This window comes from Polychytrium aggregatum (genome assembly GCF_025602895.1).
Source record: "Polychytrium aggregatum strain JEL109 chromosome Unknown BJ171scaffold_57, whole genome shotgun sequence".
Lineage (NCBI taxonomy): Eukaryota > Fungi > Chytridiomycota > Chytridiomycetes > Polychytriales > Polychytrium > Polychytrium aggregatum.
Window position 1 is genome coordinate 81,888 of NW_026516259.1, and position 15,534 is coordinate 97,421.

Here is a 15,534-nt window from a genome sequence, read left to right on the forward strand (position 1 = left end):
CTCGGCATCCATCCGTTCGCTTTGTTGTGCGATGGACTGGCCGTGGCGCAGCACATGTGACCGCCACATGACTGCGATCCAACCCAGCCCCAAATCCAGCACCCAGATCGACTCGGCTCACATCGCATCGCGGCACATCCACAGATCCGATCGTCCCCAGACACGGCACAGAGATATCGCAACCCAGCCAAGGACGCCATGTCCCGACCATCCGCAAAAGCGTTCCGGCCGTCGTTCTCCCGGTCGTCGGCCAAGCGCTCCGCCGCACCGACAGCTCGTCCGGGATTCTCGGCCTCGTCGACAGCCCGGCCACACGCCTCGTCTCCCAGATCGTTCGCTTCAATGCCGTCACAGGCTCCATCGCCCACAGCAAGCCTTGGTGCCAATTCACTGCCGAGCAGCCTGATGACAGTAGGTCACCGGGCACGCACGTGCATGCCATAAGGCTGCAGAGCAAGTGCTAACATCTTTGCCACGTTGTGAATCTTGACCCTCCCCCCTCCCAGAAACCCGAGTCGCTCTCAGTCTTGCTGGCTACCGGTCGGCTCGGTGCCGTGGAGCTGGCCTGGTCGCTCGTTGTCGACGACGATTGCTAATGCCGGCTGAGTCTACTGTCCGTATGCTCCGGCCATTCCGGCTACATCCGCGCATCTGCGCTGCGTCCTTGCCGCTATCGGTCGAGGCCAACTACCCTGATCCCTCAATCGATCCATCACCACAAGCCCTATGCCTCAGCGGCCGCTGACCTGGCCCTCCAATACAGCTCCTCCTCGAAACATTGTGCAACTCTTTATCACTCTCCTGAGCGGCCATTTACAGGACCACAGTGATCATTCAACGAAGAACACAGCCGTCGGTCGCTCTGGTGGATGCAGGAGTCACTGACTAACAACAGATCCCACGCCCACATTCAAGAGTAGTGTCGCTTGGCTTTAGGCTGCTTGTGGCGCACTGAAAAGCATCTGCGATTTTGCCACGTCTCCAGCGACTCCAACGAGATTGCGTGTGCGCAAGATCCGCACTTGATCCAGCGGATCGTCGGGCCGATCCTCAGGTGGTGTCGGATTGATTCGGTGCCCGTCGGGTCGATCGGGCTCCTCGCGAATCCGGGCCAGTGTCAGCTCCGGTGAATTGTCGAGGCGATAGGACCATTCGAGATGGCGATGGATACCGTAGACGATCGCAGCAAGCAGCGCGCCGATTCCCTGGAGGAAGTGCAGCACTTTCCAGCGGCTCAGCTCCGAGGCGAGACTGAACGGCCCACTTGGCAGCGGCTGATCGGCAACCCTGAAGGCGGCAGCGCAGGGCATCGGCCGAGTCTCAGCGAAGGCAGCAAATTCCCGCATCGGACACAGCATTGGGCGTTCATCCCACGAGCGAACGGGCGCAGTTACTTGCTCACCATGTCGATATGTCCCCAAAGAGTGCGTTGATTTGGCCTTCCGAGAATCGATCATCGCTTGATATCACGAGCAGCGATGCCAAAATCAACACAATCGAGACTACGGTGCATCGACAAGAATGGTAGCTCCAGTCAGCCATGTGAGCTGCATAAGAGCAACACCGTTGCACCAGGCAATGCAGAACTGACCAGCACCATCCATCCCCACCCAGCACTTCCCTCCCTCCCCCCGACTTGGCTCAATCCGGTTCAGTCCAATCCGGTCCATTACATCGGCACTAACCTGTTGCAAAGGCAATCTTAGTCCAGATCCATATGCGCTCGCTGCGCGACCACCAGTTCTTGCCGTTCCGCTTGCGGATCCAATGTCGCTCCGGTATGCCGGACGCAGCGTCTTTCTCCTGCTTCAGAACCAGCCGACCCAGGAGCTCGTCCAGTACCAGCATCCCCACCAGGACGCAAAAAGTATGTGTGAGCTTCGACAGGGAGTCGGCCACCGGCGAGTACAGCTGCAGAAAGCTGACCGCCTGGGTTATTGACGAGCCCGAGCCTACACTCGGGAACAGAACCAAGATGGCGAGGCCTAGACCGCCAAAGAGGCCAAGGATGACTTGCATGACTGAGTGGACGATGGCTTCGGTGCCCTGGAAGCAGACCAAGTGGGATTCGGTCAGTGACCTGTCGACAGAGCCTCCGCCAGTATCCCACAGCACCGCCATCCCTCTGCCCCAATCGACCGAGTATCCGGCGGGGGCGTCCACCATGATCACCTACATTCGCAAACGCAATCAGGGCATTCTCCTCCAGTTCGTCCATCTTGGGCTTGTCTTGGTTGTCCAGGACAATGTCCCCAGGATACAAGCGGCGAAACTTGCCGCTCTCTGACGAGGATGAAACGGTTTACAGTCATCAGCCAGCAATCAGCAAGAGCGATCAGCCGGAAACCGTGGGGACCATGGGAGCCACAGCCATCTCCACGCACAGGTCGAGATGCAGACCCGAAATGCAGGCTCGGAATGGCGACCCACCTTCCACAAAGACGACCCCGACATCGCCTCGACCAATCGTCTCGGCTTTACCGCTGACGGCAAGATTCCCAATCGACGAGGGGGTCTGAGGTGAGCTGTTCTGTGCGTTCAAGACATCCCGGCTCGAGATTGCCGATGCCTCCGAGCGCAGATTATCCGGGTGATAGAGGTCGGAGACTTGAACCACCACGACCTCCTCTGGGAATCGGTGAAGGGTCAGAGCTGGCCCATATGCCGATTTATGATCCCGCCGATGTATGCAGCCAGTTCGCTACCATAAAGCGCTCTCATGGTGTATGTGGCAACGACCAAGCATCGGGAGCCAAGTACCTGTGTTGGGACTCTTGATTTCGATGGGCTTCAAGTCACTCTTCTTCTTGCGGCCTGCGACGCGGAGAGAAACCGGGACCAGCACAGCGTCAACGATCTCTCGGGATTCGGTTGGCCAAAGCAGCGATAGCATCGGCGTTCCTTAACCTCATCTGGATACAGGGACCCCACCTCTGTTGGCCATGCGTGACGGGTGTTAGTGGGAATGGCGTCGGTGGCTTGAACCCTCGACAAACTGGCAGCACTCATTCCTGGTGTCCCACCTGACATCGCGGCTGGAGCCTCGTCGGACATCATCGTCGCTTTGAAGAGCTGTCCGGCTGCCTTTGAGCTGGACAAAGTATCGGCTGCCAAGACTTGTCTTGGGTGCTTCCTGCTCTGACTCGTTACGTGTGGCACTCGACGAGCGCGAGTCCCGCTGTGAGCGGTCTACAAGGGCCGAAGAGCCCAGCAGTGCCTGCGATCCAAAGTCAGCATCCGACCATATTTCGCTCTGGAAAGCAGACGGGTGCCTTGGCTTCGACGGCAGTTCGTCTGACGATGCCTGCCCCGGTCGCTGCGTGGGAGCGCGAGCAGGAGGCTTGGACGGAGTTGCAGCCCTCGGAGTGGGCGGATTCGAGTGCGATGCCGCCGTGCCTGTCGCAGTGCCTGTCGCAGGCTTTGGCAACGGCGCTGCTACTGCGCCCGTTTGTCCAGCTTCATGCAGTTGGACTTGTCTCGGGGCTGTCGTCTGGGAGTCGCCAGGCTGTCGGTCGCGGCTGGCCTCTCGCGAAGATGACCGAGAAGCCGAGCGCGCCCGGCTGTTGGAGCGGCTGTTGGAGCGGCTGTTGGAGCGGCTGTTGGAGCGGCTGTTGGAGCGGCTGGCGTCTCTGTGTCGGGAATCATCTACGGACGGATCCGGAAGGGCCGCTGCCGAGCGCATGTTGATGGGCGTGGACGATCGCGAGTTGTCGGACGACGACGCTGGCCGAATGTCGCTCCTCGATCCCCGGCCAGACAAAGCCCCCGAGGCTGGGTCGCGGCGATTTCCCGTATGGCCCGTCACGCTTCTTGCCCCGCTCCGAGAGCGTGCTGCTCCAGTTACCGCCGGATTGCGGGCGAGCCAAGCCGAAAAGATCGATTTAAAGTTAGAGCTGCATTTCAATGCTCAGTGGTGCCTCGTATGGGCTCAGATGGGAACTTTGTCCTAGGCGGCTCTAGTGTGTCCGCGCTCATCATCGAGTGTCTTGCATCTCACGTTCGGAGCTCCATGGCATGCGATCCATCCAGACGCTGTGAAATGCATCGACCTGTCGCCAGCACCCCGAGCGCTCAATTGAACCCCTGTCCCATGCCTGCATTCCACTGCCTCGCACGCCAGAACCCTCCAATCCATCGGACCATCGCGTACCTGTTCGTTCGCTGTGGTCCGACATGGCTACGGAAATGAAGACAATGTCCGGAGCGTTGCTGATATCGATAGCGGTCACAAGCACGGCCAGACTGAGCTCGATCCCAGGCGAGAATCTGCGCGCCCACTCGAGGGTCGGAGGCACTCCCACGGACGAACCCGCCATGGCCCGCACCAAACCTGCAGACCACACACACACACACACAGCATCGGATTCAGACTCCGACACGCGCAGCAGGACGTCACGCGGATATCACGGGTCTTGAATCTGTCGGCAGCAAACCGCCACCAACCCAACAGCCCCCCTCTTGCCTGCCTCGCGCCGCCAGCTGTCTCTGATGGGCAACTCTCTGATCTGCAGCCGACCACCGATGCAGACTCTCTCCAGCCCGCCGCAGGCCGAGCACACAGCTATCCAAAACCCGGTCCAGCTTCCAACTCCCCTCCCGTCAATGTCCTCGTCCAGCCACAAGCCAGACGCTGTTTCCTCGCAGAGCGCATTTACCAGTCTGCACTCAGAGGCGCTCTCCGGCAACTGCACAGCCCAGTTCCGGCTTGGGCTCCTCTACGACTTGGGCACCCTAAGCGATCAGCCAGAGCTGACAGTCGGCAGCGATCCCGCACACGCCAACTATTGGTATCTGCTGGCCGCCAAACAAAATCACATTGGCGCCCAGTATAACCTCGCGCTCAACTATCAGAACGGAGCGGGCTGCAGCAAGAACCTGGTAAAGGCTTCAAAGTGGTTTCTGAAGGCCGCAAAACTGGGCTGCGTGGATGCCCAGGTCAACATTGCCAACTACTACCGGCGAGGATGGGGCCGGTGTTGCCAGGACAATGTCGCTTCCATGGCGTGGTTCCTCCTGGCTGCCCAGAACGGCGATGCTACGGCCCAGTTTATCCTGGCCCAAGCGTACCAGCACGGCAAAGGCGGCCTCGCCATCGATCTCATTGAGGCCCACAACTGGTGCCAGCGTGCTGCCGATCAAGGCCATCAGCCCGCAAGCCTGTATCTCGAGCGGCTTGACCAGGACCCAAACGGCGAGGCAACCGACGCTGCCCATGACCAACATGAGCCAGAGGACGACTGCGAGTCGTCAAGTGATTCTGAGATAGCTTCAGCCGTGAAAGCGTACGGTATGTTGCCCAATGAGTCACCGTCGCAAGATGGGTTGAAACCCGGCCATCCCGGGTCGACTCACCGTTGCGACAAATATCTGAACCAGAGTTTGTGTCTTGCAGGATACACAGGGCCGATGATCCCGCTCCAGGGTAATCGGAGCGATGAGGCGGCACTGGCGACTTCGGGTTCAAACCAGTCGTCCTCGCTGTCGGATAGCGCTACCGCTCTCCAGAAGACTGGATTTGTTACGCCATCGTCTAAGGCCCTGCGGGCCAAGGCCGCACGCCACACACAATCGACACCAACCATCTCCAGCACCAGGCAGGAGGACGCCGCGCATGCAGACCCCTGCTCTCACAAGAATCATAGGTCGAAGCGCAAGTCGATCGAGCGCAGCCAAAGCACCGCGGATGCCGAAGATGAGGCCAAGGAAAACCTGTCACCAGCCAAGAAGTCGGCACCGACACCGACTCGCCGTCGCGAGAGCAAAAGTCCGGCTGTCTCGACCGTCGAGAGGGTCAAGCAAGGAGACTGGGACAACGTGTCGGTCGAGATCGTCATCAGAGATAGCACTCTTGGAGCACGACACAAATCGGTGAGCCGAGCGGGGGAGAGTGAGCCAGGATTGGCAGCGTTGCGCTGTTGTTGACGAGCCATCTCGACAGAGTGCGGGCTACTGCATAAGACACAGAGGGTCTGGAACCCTGAGCCAAGTGGGAGCAGCGTCCAGATCGGCGACGCATGTCGTAATGCACACAACTGACCCAGGCATTCCCCGACACAGCGTAAATCAGCAGCACGAACCGGCGATGATGACCCAGACCTCTGAGCATAATCTGGGCGATCTGTCGGAAGCCCGATGGCGCATCCATCAAGCCAGAGGGTTTGAATTGTTTCCTCTTTCTTCCCCCCCCCCAAGTGGTATCAGTTTTGCGCTTGCGAATATCCTTTCTTCCTTTTTCTCGAACAAATACGGGCCAATCCCGCAATACCCAGTGCCTCCTTTGCCGTACGTCAGCGGCTGAATGGGAGAGGCTGGGTTGGCAGGGGGAGCAAACTTGATCGAGCATTGAACATCGACCGCACACACACACAGGTCGGCCAAACCACGCTTGGGACTGAGACCAGCAAAAAAGTGACGAGAGTGGGATTCGAACCCACGCCTCCGGAGAGATCACGGCCTTAACGTGACGCCTTAGACCAACTCGGCCATCTCGCCTCGATGCCAGATCTATCCGCTCGCTACCTGGACATTGCTGCCTGACGAGACAGAGCGGTGACCGGTCAGCTGACCGGTCAATCATGTGACTGAACCAAAGTCCGCCCTTCCGACCCAGGTTCCGATGTGACCGCAAGAGCGAATCAGAGCGCGGCGCGGGTCGGGAACGAGACCGGGACCGAATCATCGACAGACGGATGTGACGAACAACCGGGGATGCCTCGAGGAGTGCCGAGAAAGAACATGGTAACTACATGGTAACTACATGGTAACAAATCATACCAAATGGCAACTACATGGCAGCAAATCGTACCAAATGGCAACTGCATGGTAACAAATCATACCAAATGGCAACTACATGGCAGCAAATCGTACCAAATGGCAACTGCATGGTAACAAATCATACCAAATGGCAACTACATGGTAACAAATCATGCCGAATGGCAACTGCATGCGATCGACATTTTAACACCCAGCTCGCCCAGCAAACATCCCAGAGATCATAACCCCGTTCACCTGTGTGCTTTGTCGTCGATCTCGCCACGATGGATTGCATTCCAGTTCCCATCGTCCACCGGTCCCGATCATCGCCAATGCCCCTCGACAGCGCCTGGGCACTCCCACAACGAACCCAACCTGTCCTCCCGTCCTCCAGGGCGCACGATCTCCCCCACGGCCAATCCGCGCGCGGATCGGTGCCGAGCGGACGGAGCGTTTGCCCGGCCGGGGAAGGGCGAGCGGCTCCTGCGCGATCGGTCCTTCCCCGCGGCCGTCGCCCGAGCCCGCTCTTCTTCCAGCCGCCTTCCTATCCATCGCCATCGTCCTTCTCCCCTCTCCGCCATTCTCTTCCTGATCTCCAGGTGCGTCATCGCCAGTTGCTCTCGCTTCCATGTCGGCCCGGCTCGGCTCGGCTCGGCGCATCAGGCTCCGACTTGATCTTGGCTGTCCGCTCCCTCGCCATCGAATCTGCCCGCTTGCCATCACATCCAGCATTGCTGCTGCCGGCCTCGGATTCAGTCGCCATCATAGACTCACACTCCTGCCATCAGCTCAATGTCCTTCCAGGCCGCTCTTCGGAACATCCGTGCTCGCTCCGTGCGATGCTACTCGACTGCTTCGCAGGTACTGCCTTTTGCGCCAGTGGGGCCATTCCTTGTGCCTCTCACGCCGCCCCATTGCTGTTCCCGCTGATCCGCACCCTTTCGTTCGTCCTTGCCCATGCGCTGTGCCTCCGCAGCTCGAACTGGCATGATTCCGCCATCGACCTGCGTGATCCTGCTCATCTGCTCACCTCACCTCTTGCCACCGCCCACGCCATCTTCGACCGCCGCTCCAGCCCACCATCGGCTTCATTGGCCTTGGCCAAATGGGATATCCCATGGCCGCCAACCTCCACCGCAAGAACCCCAACGCCAAATTCGTCATCAACGATGTCTTCCAAACAGCCACCTCGCGCTTCGTCTCCGAGAACCCCGATGTTACCGTCGCGAGCACCCCGAAGGAACTCGCCGAAAAGTGCAGCGTTATCGTCACCATGCTGCCTGCATCGGCCCACGTCCGCGAGGTCTACTTGGGCGAGAACGGAGTTCTCAAGGGCCTCAAGAACGCCATCGTCATCGACTCCAGTACCATTGATCCCCGCACGACCAAGGAAGTCGCTGGCGCCGTCAACAAGGCTGGCTCTGTCGGAGTCGATGCCCCTGTCTCTGGTGGTGCGTGTTCAGTTCTTCCACCTGCTGGTATTTCTCGCTCACCAATCTCTGCGACTAATCTTTACGATCCATATGCCCTCGTCTCCATCCCCAGGAACCCTCGGAGCCCAGGCCGGCACCCTGACCTTCATGGTCGGCTCCGAGTCCGAGGAAGACTTTGGTAAGGTCAAGCCCATCCTGTCGCATATGGGCAAGAACATTGTCTACTGCGGCCCCAACGGCAACGGCCAGGTTGCCAAGATCTGCAACAACATGCTCCTCGGCATCTCCATGATTGCGGCCTCTGAGACAATGAATCTCGGTGTGCGTCTTGGCATGGATCCCAAGCTCCTGGCTGGCATCCTCAACACCTCCACGGGCCGATGCTGGTCCACCGACACCTACAACCCCTGCCCCGGTGTCCTGCCCAACGTCCCGTCGTCCCGCGACTATGAGGGCGGTTTTGGCAACAGCCTGATGGCCAAGGATTTGGGTCTGGCCATCACCGCCGCCAACGAGGCCAAGAGCACCGTGATCCTCGGCGGCATGGCCCACCAGATCTACAACCAGGTCTCGAGCACCCCTGGCTTTGAGAAGAAGGACTTTTCCTCGGTCTTCAAGTGGCTGAACGATAACATCAAGAAGTACTAAGCGACCCGACATCCTTGCTACCACGACCACTGCTATCACCACTTGCAAGGCACGATCGCCCCACCGCCGTCGAGTGCGGATACCAGGGCAAGCCTGTCCTGCGAGATAGCAATACATATCCTGTCCGCACCATGTCGCCAAATGCGCCAGAGGCGCTCAGGGAGGACGGGCGTCTGGAGTGATGTGGCCAACGAATGCAAGAGAAACTGGGTCGATCAAGTGCGTTTTGCTTGAGTCTGACAGACTCTCGAATTGCATGTCTACCACGATTTGCACACAACCTACACCACATTCGCACCACCCATGACCTTCGCCCCACACACCACGCCTCCAGTTCTCAGACCGCGTTCGCGAGGGGCTTCTTGCCATCCAGAAACTGCGAAATGTTGTCGAGTGTCGTCTCGGCGATGGCGCTCAGAGCCTCGGCTGTCAGGAATGCCTGGTGCCCCGTGATGATGACGTTCGGGAACGACATCAAGCGGGCCAGGATATCGTCCATCATGATCTCGCCGGAGCGATCCTGGAAAAAGTAGTCCTCTTCTTCCTCGTACACGTCCAGGCCGGCCCCGCCCACCTGGCCGGTCTTCAGGGCCTCGATCAGATGGGCCGTGTTGATGAGAGCTCCTCTGGTTTGAGTAACGATCACCCCCCCCCCACGCCGCGAGCAGCGGCAGTGTTAATATCGGCAAGCATCCTTTGCTCCACCTCACACTCCGAACCCAATTTCTGCCTCGGCAGCCATGGGATCGCCTACCTGGAGGTGTTGATGATGACAACGCCTCGCTGCATCTTGCTGAGGCTGTCTTTGTTGATCAAATACTTTGTCGACGGGAACAGCGGTACATTGAGCGAAATGACCCTGCTGTTGGCAAAGAGCTCGTCGAGCTCGACATATCGGCAGCCTGGAAGCGATTCGAGCGCCGGGTTCTTGCGGACATCGTACAGCAGCACCTGGCACCCGAACCCGAGCATGATCCGGCTGAAGCACTCGCCGATCTTGCCCGTGCCGACGACGCCGACGGTCTTGCCGTGCAAATCAAAGCCCACAAGGTGGTCGAGCGAAAAGTTGGCCAGCTTGAAGCGGTTGTAGGCCTGCGGGAGCTTGCGATTGACCGCCATCAGCAGGGCGGCGGCGTGCTCGGCGACGGCATACGGGCTGTACTATGATCCGTGGTGCGATGTGTGTGTTCGGAGCATCGTCGGCGATGCATGGTGAGTCAGCCGAGGCAAGCCCAGGATGAGCCCCAGCCGGGACAACGGAGGAACGGAATGTGAGTATTCGCGTCCGCAGCTCCGGCCGATGCCGGGTTGACCGATCCGATCGTCATCCAGAGCCGTCATCGACGCAAGCCCCGCCCTCCCGCCCTTCGCCGTCCCAAAGTGAGAGAACCTACGGAGGGCACGCGTGCGACGGCAATTCCAAGCCCGGCAGCGGCCTTGACATCGACATTGTTGAATCCGGCGCAGCGAAGGGCGATCATACGGCAGCCCTGGGCGTGCAACTGCTGAAGCACCTCTTCGTTGACCTTGTCGTTGACAAACACACAGACCACCTGGGCGAGAGGCCATCGCATATACGGGAGCAGAGGCGATCAGGGACACGCCCGTAGATATATCGCATCGCATCGTATGGCGTCTCATTGCACGGCATCGAATCGCATGGCATCGTATGGCATCGGATCGTATCGCATGGCATCGCATGGCATAGCGTCTCATCGAATCGCAATAGCACCCACCTTGCAGTCGCGGGCCAATGCCACTGTCGAGGCTTCGAGGCGGACCGGGTAGAACTGGACCCGCACCTGGCGGGAGGCTTTGAGAGCCCTGACTGGGTCTTCGAAATACGGTCGCTCGTGGTTCTTGAAGTCAAAGAAGGCAATTTTGGGACCAGAGCCGCCCAACGAGGCGATTCCTCGACGAAGCCAGGCGGCTTGGCGTCCGCTGGCGAGTGCCGAGGCTGTGCTCGGAGTGAACGTGCGGGCGAGTGCAGTTGCGGCACGCAGAGCCAGCATCGATGGAATGAAAATCGAGGAGGGGGTTATGTCCGATGGAGAGCGATTAACAGAGAAAGAGAGAGAGAGAGAGAGAAAGCGATGGAGCAGACAGCGGCTGTGATGGGCAAGGGGCTTGCCGGGTCCCAGGTCCGTTCCATGTGCGGGTCCATGGCGCAGCCGGGGCGGATGGCCGTCAAGACACGTGACAGCCGTCCCGGCAAGCCACGCTGCCGGATCGAATGCGGATCGAATGCGGAGGCCTGCCTTTTCTGGCCAAATATCGTCGGACCTGCTTCGCCCAGGCAATCGCCCAGGCAATCGCCCAGGCAGCATATCATCGCATTCAGTCCCAAGAGCCCAGGATTCGCCCTCGCGATCGGTCCCAGCAACGCATACCACACCATCTCGACACACTCGCAGCACACCCGCAGTACACTCGCAGACATGGACCCGGAAATCACACCGCGCATCAGCTCCTCGGCCGTGAGCTCCTATGCGGGGCGGGTCGTCTTGATCGCCGGCAACATCACATCCGTGAGTCAGAGGCCCACTCGGCTTGTCGCATGCTTCATCGAGGGCACAGCGAAGCCACCAAAGCGCTGCAAAATCATCCGATTCCGGCTCTTGCGCCTGAGGCGGCCACAAGTCCTAACATTCACATTTGTGGTTCGGCCCTTGATCTGCTCAGCTCAACGTTGAGAGCAATTTCATAGAGATCAAGTGCTCTGACGGCGGAAGCATCCAAGTCGACATCGGCATGACTGCGGTACGCAGGAGCAAAAGAGGGCGAAGGGACGGATAGATGAAGGGAAGGGCGATCGCACGACTGGGTTTGTGGTGCTCTGCGTTTGCTCATGCCCGGCTGCTTGATTCTCTCGGTCACAGCTGCCTGCACTCGAGCAGAATGCCATCGTCGAGGCCGTGGTTAGTATCGGAAGCGACATGCATATGACACTACAGACGATCACTCTCTTCCCGGATGCCCCTGGTACGTCCGCATGCCTGTGGAGAGAATCGCCCGAGCACCAGGGTATCCCCCTGGTTTGTCCTGGTCCGTTTGTCCTGGCTCGCATCCGGGGCAACGATCCTCGCCGATCGCTGACCCAAACCACCGACGCCATATCGACGCCCTTGCCCTCGGACTGACATCTGATTCCTCACACCAGTGGACTGGAACGTTTTTAATGAGGCCGTCGCTCTGACTCATCGCTTCCCGGATATCTTTGGCTGAGCACGCTGAGCACGCTCGATCGCTCTCGATCGCTCTCGATGTTGCCAGCCCCATGTCAGCCTCCCTTTGCTTCGAACTTCATTTGATTTGCAAGCCGCTACACACCCATGTCGTCAGCAGGACCTCTCCGCACCAACCATTCAACCATGGCCGGGCAGTCGGCTCTCAATGGCTGTGACGACAGCCAAGTGCTTGATGGCTGTGGGCGTCACCATGGAATCATTGTATTTTGGAGAACAACCGAGCCCACAATACAACATGCAGCGTTCTCTGTTGCCAGGATATCGGTACCATCAATAAGAGCGTGGCGATAGGAATGCGGCATGTCGATGACAGAAAGCGGTGCATGGATTGGACGCGAGCCACAACCATCCACGAGAAAGAAACGTGGAGGAAGGGACATTTCTTGGCTGTTGCGGGTGATGGGACAGACCCTGTCCGGACTCATCCCCAAACAATGGAGGTGATGTACCAGTTGTTATCGATGTGAATGTTGGCTCTGTCGGCCCAGTAGTCCATCGTAACGACCGAGTTGGGAAGCAGGATTCGGTATTTGGGAGGCAAGCTGTCGACCGAGACAAGCTGGGAGGGAGCAAAGTCATGACGATGAGCAGAGGACCGCACTCGACTGCATCAGAGCGCTGACTTCTCAACAGCCCGAGCCAATCGATGCCAGCTCAAACCTGCATCAGCCATGCGCAGGAAACCGAGCAACGGCTGGCCCACCTGGTCCCTGGCAAAGCCCTGTGCGATCAGATCGTCGGGGCTCTGGGCAGGCTGGAGAAGCTTCTTGCCGACCAGAGACTGGATGTTGGGATATTCGTGGGGCTGGGCCCAGACGGTAGCGGTAGCGGAGCAGAGCCTATATATCGGATGCAAGAAACGAAATGCCGTCCCCTTCGTGAATAATCGGCGGCGCCTTTCAGGGTTGGGCGAGATGGCGACACAGCGAGCAAACAGCAAGCGGAACCAAGGCCAGATCAACGAGAACATACACAGCGACGGCAACGAGCCAGCGGGAGATGGAAAGCGAGTGGAATTGCATATCGGATATGGCAGAGGCGATGAGACGAGCGAGTGGAGAAGGGGAGCTGCGTGCCATCCAGGTTCAATCTTTGAGCAGGATGGGCCCCGAGATTGGCGGCGGACGATTGTTTGTGGCTGATGACGATTGGTGTGTCAGCGACACCAGCACATTCCATGAACGATTTGTTGTGGGGAGAAGAGGAGGTGCATCACCTGCTTGTCGGGTTGCCGCCCCATGTCCCGCCGAGCCACATGGGTCCATCAGTCCATCCACCGAGGCGGGTGCGTTGCACTGACAGCACTTTGGGCCGTGGCACTGATAATGGGGCGGTGTCCATTTGCATTAGTTCGCACACCAGCCACTGTCTGATGTTCTTGTTTGAGCAGCATAGCTATGGGATACGATCTGCATTCGACCGTCTGGACAGCGCTGTACAAGGCGGGGGGGGGTTTTCGACGTCAGGATAGCCGGATCGAGCGGGTCGCTTGGATGGATGCTTGCTGTGCTCTAGGCCTTGGTTGTGTGCATTCTTGTCCAAAATAGCAGCAATCGGAAGCAAGCCCGGCGAGCCTCGCTTCGTTTTAGATAGAATGTACGCAGGCGGTGGGTGATTGATGCTACCTGTTCAATTGCCGCGACCCTCCGGAGGGCAGTGTCGGCGGTTCACTCTTGTTCTGACTCATCTTGGATATATGCTATTGTGATGAGACCGAATGACATGCGGCTGCGACGGCTTGTCAGGTCTACCCGCTCTATCACCCTGACGACGCCAAGGACGAATGTCTTGTTGCTGTGGGTGCCTGGCATTGTCCATCGGACCAGTTTTTAACCCGCTTGAAAAGTGCAAGAACATAGAGCTGGTTCAAGTTGCTGAGCACCCACTTGCGTGATAATCGGCCAATCATGATGAGCGACTGGTCGGTAGTGGTGGCATATCACTGCCTCGGCTGGGTATGGAATATGCGCTCTGGATCTCACTTTGTGCAGATTCAAGCTGGACAGCCTTCTATCGGGCAAAGACCCTCAAACCACCGTGTTGCCTCCACTAGATCATGTTGCCTCCACTAGATCAAAGTCGCTGGTGTTTAGCCACGACAACCCAGCGGTCTTTGCGGAAATATCACTGTGAGAATCACGCAGAAGGACCGTGAGTCGATAGGATACAAGGCGCCATATGTTATAATATGATACGACGCAGTTTGATATGAAATAGTATGTGAGAGAGATGAACAAAGTGATCAGCGACGACCGGATTGGCAATTAGTCGAAAATATGGGCCTTCCATACAGTGCTGGCTGACTGGACTGACAAGTCAGCCAGGTTGGAAGGAGGAGGGCTCTTAGCCGCCTTGATACTTTATTTGTGTATGCGATGATTATCAGCAGCAAGCAATAGGGCTCTGAGCTCCAGATACAATGGAGAGTATTCAAATGCGCAACCGTGTGCGCCAAACATGGACGCTCTCGATACCCATTGGCGGTGTGGGTGGTCGGTCGAGGAGGGGGGTCGATGGGCGGTAACCGCGGCTTGGGTCCGTAACCGGCTAAATTGGTGCCGCCATGGGCCGTAACGCTGGCGATCGGCACCGAGGGCCCGACGGGGCCGCTGCAGATGATGGCGGAGCAGTTGAGCTCGGCCGATGGGCAGGGCAGTCGGTCTGGGCTCGCCAGGGACATTTGCGAGTCGGGGAGCAACGAGAGACGCGAGCGGCCGTTTGGGTTGGCTCCCACCCCTCCCCGAGACAACGGCCAGGCCAAACACATGTGGCCCAAGGGCGCGATGCCCATAGGTGTGACAAAAACTGTCCTTGTCCCGCCGCGACGCGTTTGCCATTTTGGGGGGGGGTGCTGTCGCCGATGAGGTTGAGTGTTGGCGGCGATCGGACAGGCGGCCGACGACGGGGAGAGTCGAACGTTGGTCGGGCAGGCAATCTTGGACGCAGACAGGGCGGATTCGCTGACTGCGTCCTCATCGCTGGGGCGTTGGGCGGAAGAGTGGGTTGCCCAGGATCTGGGTCGCCAGGCCCGCTCCAAGGGTGACTTGCAGATTCGGTGAGCAGAGTTCCGGCGTCCTGGAGACGACCAAGGCAGCCAGCCAAGGAGCATCCGGGGACAACTGCGGACGGATCGACTACTGCCAACGGCATCGGTCTCGACGATGGGCATGTCGCACTCGGCGGAGCCAAGACAGGTTCCAGCAACGAACGAGCGGACCAACAAGCGAGGCCACGGCATGGAGGGTCTGGGAGAGGCGCGCAGTCGCTGAGCGTGCCTTGCTGGGCCGGTCCCACGCCACACTCACAGGGCGGCCACAGCCCGCACAGACCAGCGCCGGGCTGGCTGGCGATTGTGTTTGGACGCTGATGATTGCTGATGGCGATGCCGTCGGTGGTGCTGGTGGTGCTGGTGGTGCTGGTGGTGCTGGTGGTGCTGGTGGTGCTGGTGGTGC

At 58.9% G+C, this 15,534-nt stretch overlaps 7 protein-coding genes and 1 non-coding gene across 8 annotated transcripts; 3 read left to right on the forward strand and 5 right to left on the reverse strand.

The window, feature by feature from the left end:
- Positions 1-764: 764 nt before the first annotated feature.
- Positions 765-4,269, reverse strand: BJ171DRAFT_525013 (uncharacterized protein). Its single transcript, XM_053112620.1, has 8 exons — positions 4,151-4,269; positions 3,024-3,831; positions 2,761-2,816; positions 2,431-2,628; positions 2,177-2,283; positions 1,686-2,046; positions 1,403-1,502; positions 765-1,287 (listed from the first exon to the last, which is right to left on the reverse strand). Exons 1-8 carry the CDS (start codon positions 4,173-4,175, stop codon positions 933-935), a joined length of 2,010 nt encoding a protein of 669 aa, XP_052962486.1. The 5' UTR covers positions 4,176-4,269; the 3' UTR covers positions 765-932.
- A 207-nt stretch (positions 4,270-4,476) lies between these two features.
- BJ171DRAFT_251073 (uncharacterized protein) lies at positions 4,477-5,443 on the forward strand. Its single transcript, XM_053106686.1, has 2 exons — positions 4,477-5,287; positions 5,377-5,443. Exons 1-2 carry the CDS (start codon positions 4,489-4,491, stop codon positions 5,424-5,426), a joined length of 849 nt encoding a protein of 282 aa, XP_052962487.1. The 5' UTR covers positions 4,477-4,488; the 3' UTR covers positions 5,427-5,443.
- Positions 5,444-6,409: 966 nt separating this feature from the next.
- On the reverse strand, positions 6,410-6,492 carry BJ171DRAFT_t291. Its single transcript has one exon. It is a non-coding gene; the product is annotated as a tRNA-Leu (tRNA).
- Positions 6,493-7,858: 1,366 nt separating this feature from the next.
- BJ171DRAFT_559636 (NAD binding domain of 6-phosphogluconate dehydrogenase-domain-containing protein) lies at positions 7,859-8,834 on the forward strand (the record flags this gene model as incomplete). The annotated part of the gene is made up of 2 exons (XM_053113209.1): positions 7,859-8,204; positions 8,299-8,834. The coding sequence occupies 2 exons, from the start codon at positions 7,859-7,861 to the stop codon at positions 8,832-8,834; spliced, it is 882 nt and encodes a 293-aa protein (XP_052962488.1).
- Positions 8,835-9,061: 227 nt separating this feature from the next.
- BJ171DRAFT_251086 (uncharacterized protein) lies at positions 9,062-10,899 on the reverse strand. The gene is made up of 4 exons (XM_053106687.1): positions 10,571-10,899; positions 10,229-10,387; positions 9,589-9,995; positions 9,062-9,460 (listed from the first exon to the last, which is right to left on the reverse strand). The coding sequence occupies exons 1-4, from the start codon at positions 10,844-10,846 to the stop codon at positions 9,172-9,174; spliced, it is 1,131 nt and encodes a 376-aa protein (XP_052962489.1). The 5' UTR covers positions 10,847-10,899; the 3' UTR covers positions 9,062-9,171.
- A 244-nt stretch (positions 10,900-11,143) lies between these two features.
- BJ171DRAFT_525022 (uncharacterized protein) lies at positions 11,144-12,333 on the forward strand. The gene is made up of 4 exons (XM_053112621.1): positions 11,144-11,362; positions 11,517-11,594; positions 11,714-11,816; positions 11,995-12,333. Exons 1-4 carry the CDS (start codon positions 11,273-11,275, stop codon positions 12,057-12,059), a joined length of 336 nt encoding a protein of 111 aa, XP_052962490.1. The 5' UTR covers positions 11,144-11,272; the 3' UTR covers positions 12,060-12,333.
- BJ171DRAFT_525024 (uncharacterized protein) lies at positions 12,334-13,282 on the reverse strand. The gene is made up of 3 exons (XM_053112622.1): positions 13,055-13,282; positions 12,786-12,921; positions 12,334-12,641 (listed from the first exon to the last, which is right to left on the reverse strand). Exons 1-3 carry the CDS (start codon positions 13,159-13,161, stop codon positions 12,504-12,506), a joined length of 381 nt encoding a protein of 126 aa, XP_052962491.1. The 5' UTR covers positions 13,162-13,282; the 3' UTR covers positions 12,334-12,503.
- Positions 13,283-14,480: 1,198 nt separating this feature from the next.
- On the reverse strand, positions 14,481-15,252 carry BJ171DRAFT_525025 (uncharacterized protein). Its single transcript, XM_053112623.1, has one exon. The coding sequence runs from the start codon at positions 15,230-15,232 to the stop codon at positions 14,630-14,632; it is 603 nt and encodes a 200-aa protein (XP_052962492.1). The 5' UTR covers positions 15,233-15,252; the 3' UTR covers positions 14,481-14,629.
- Between the last annotated feature and the right edge of the window lie 282 nt (positions 15,253-15,534).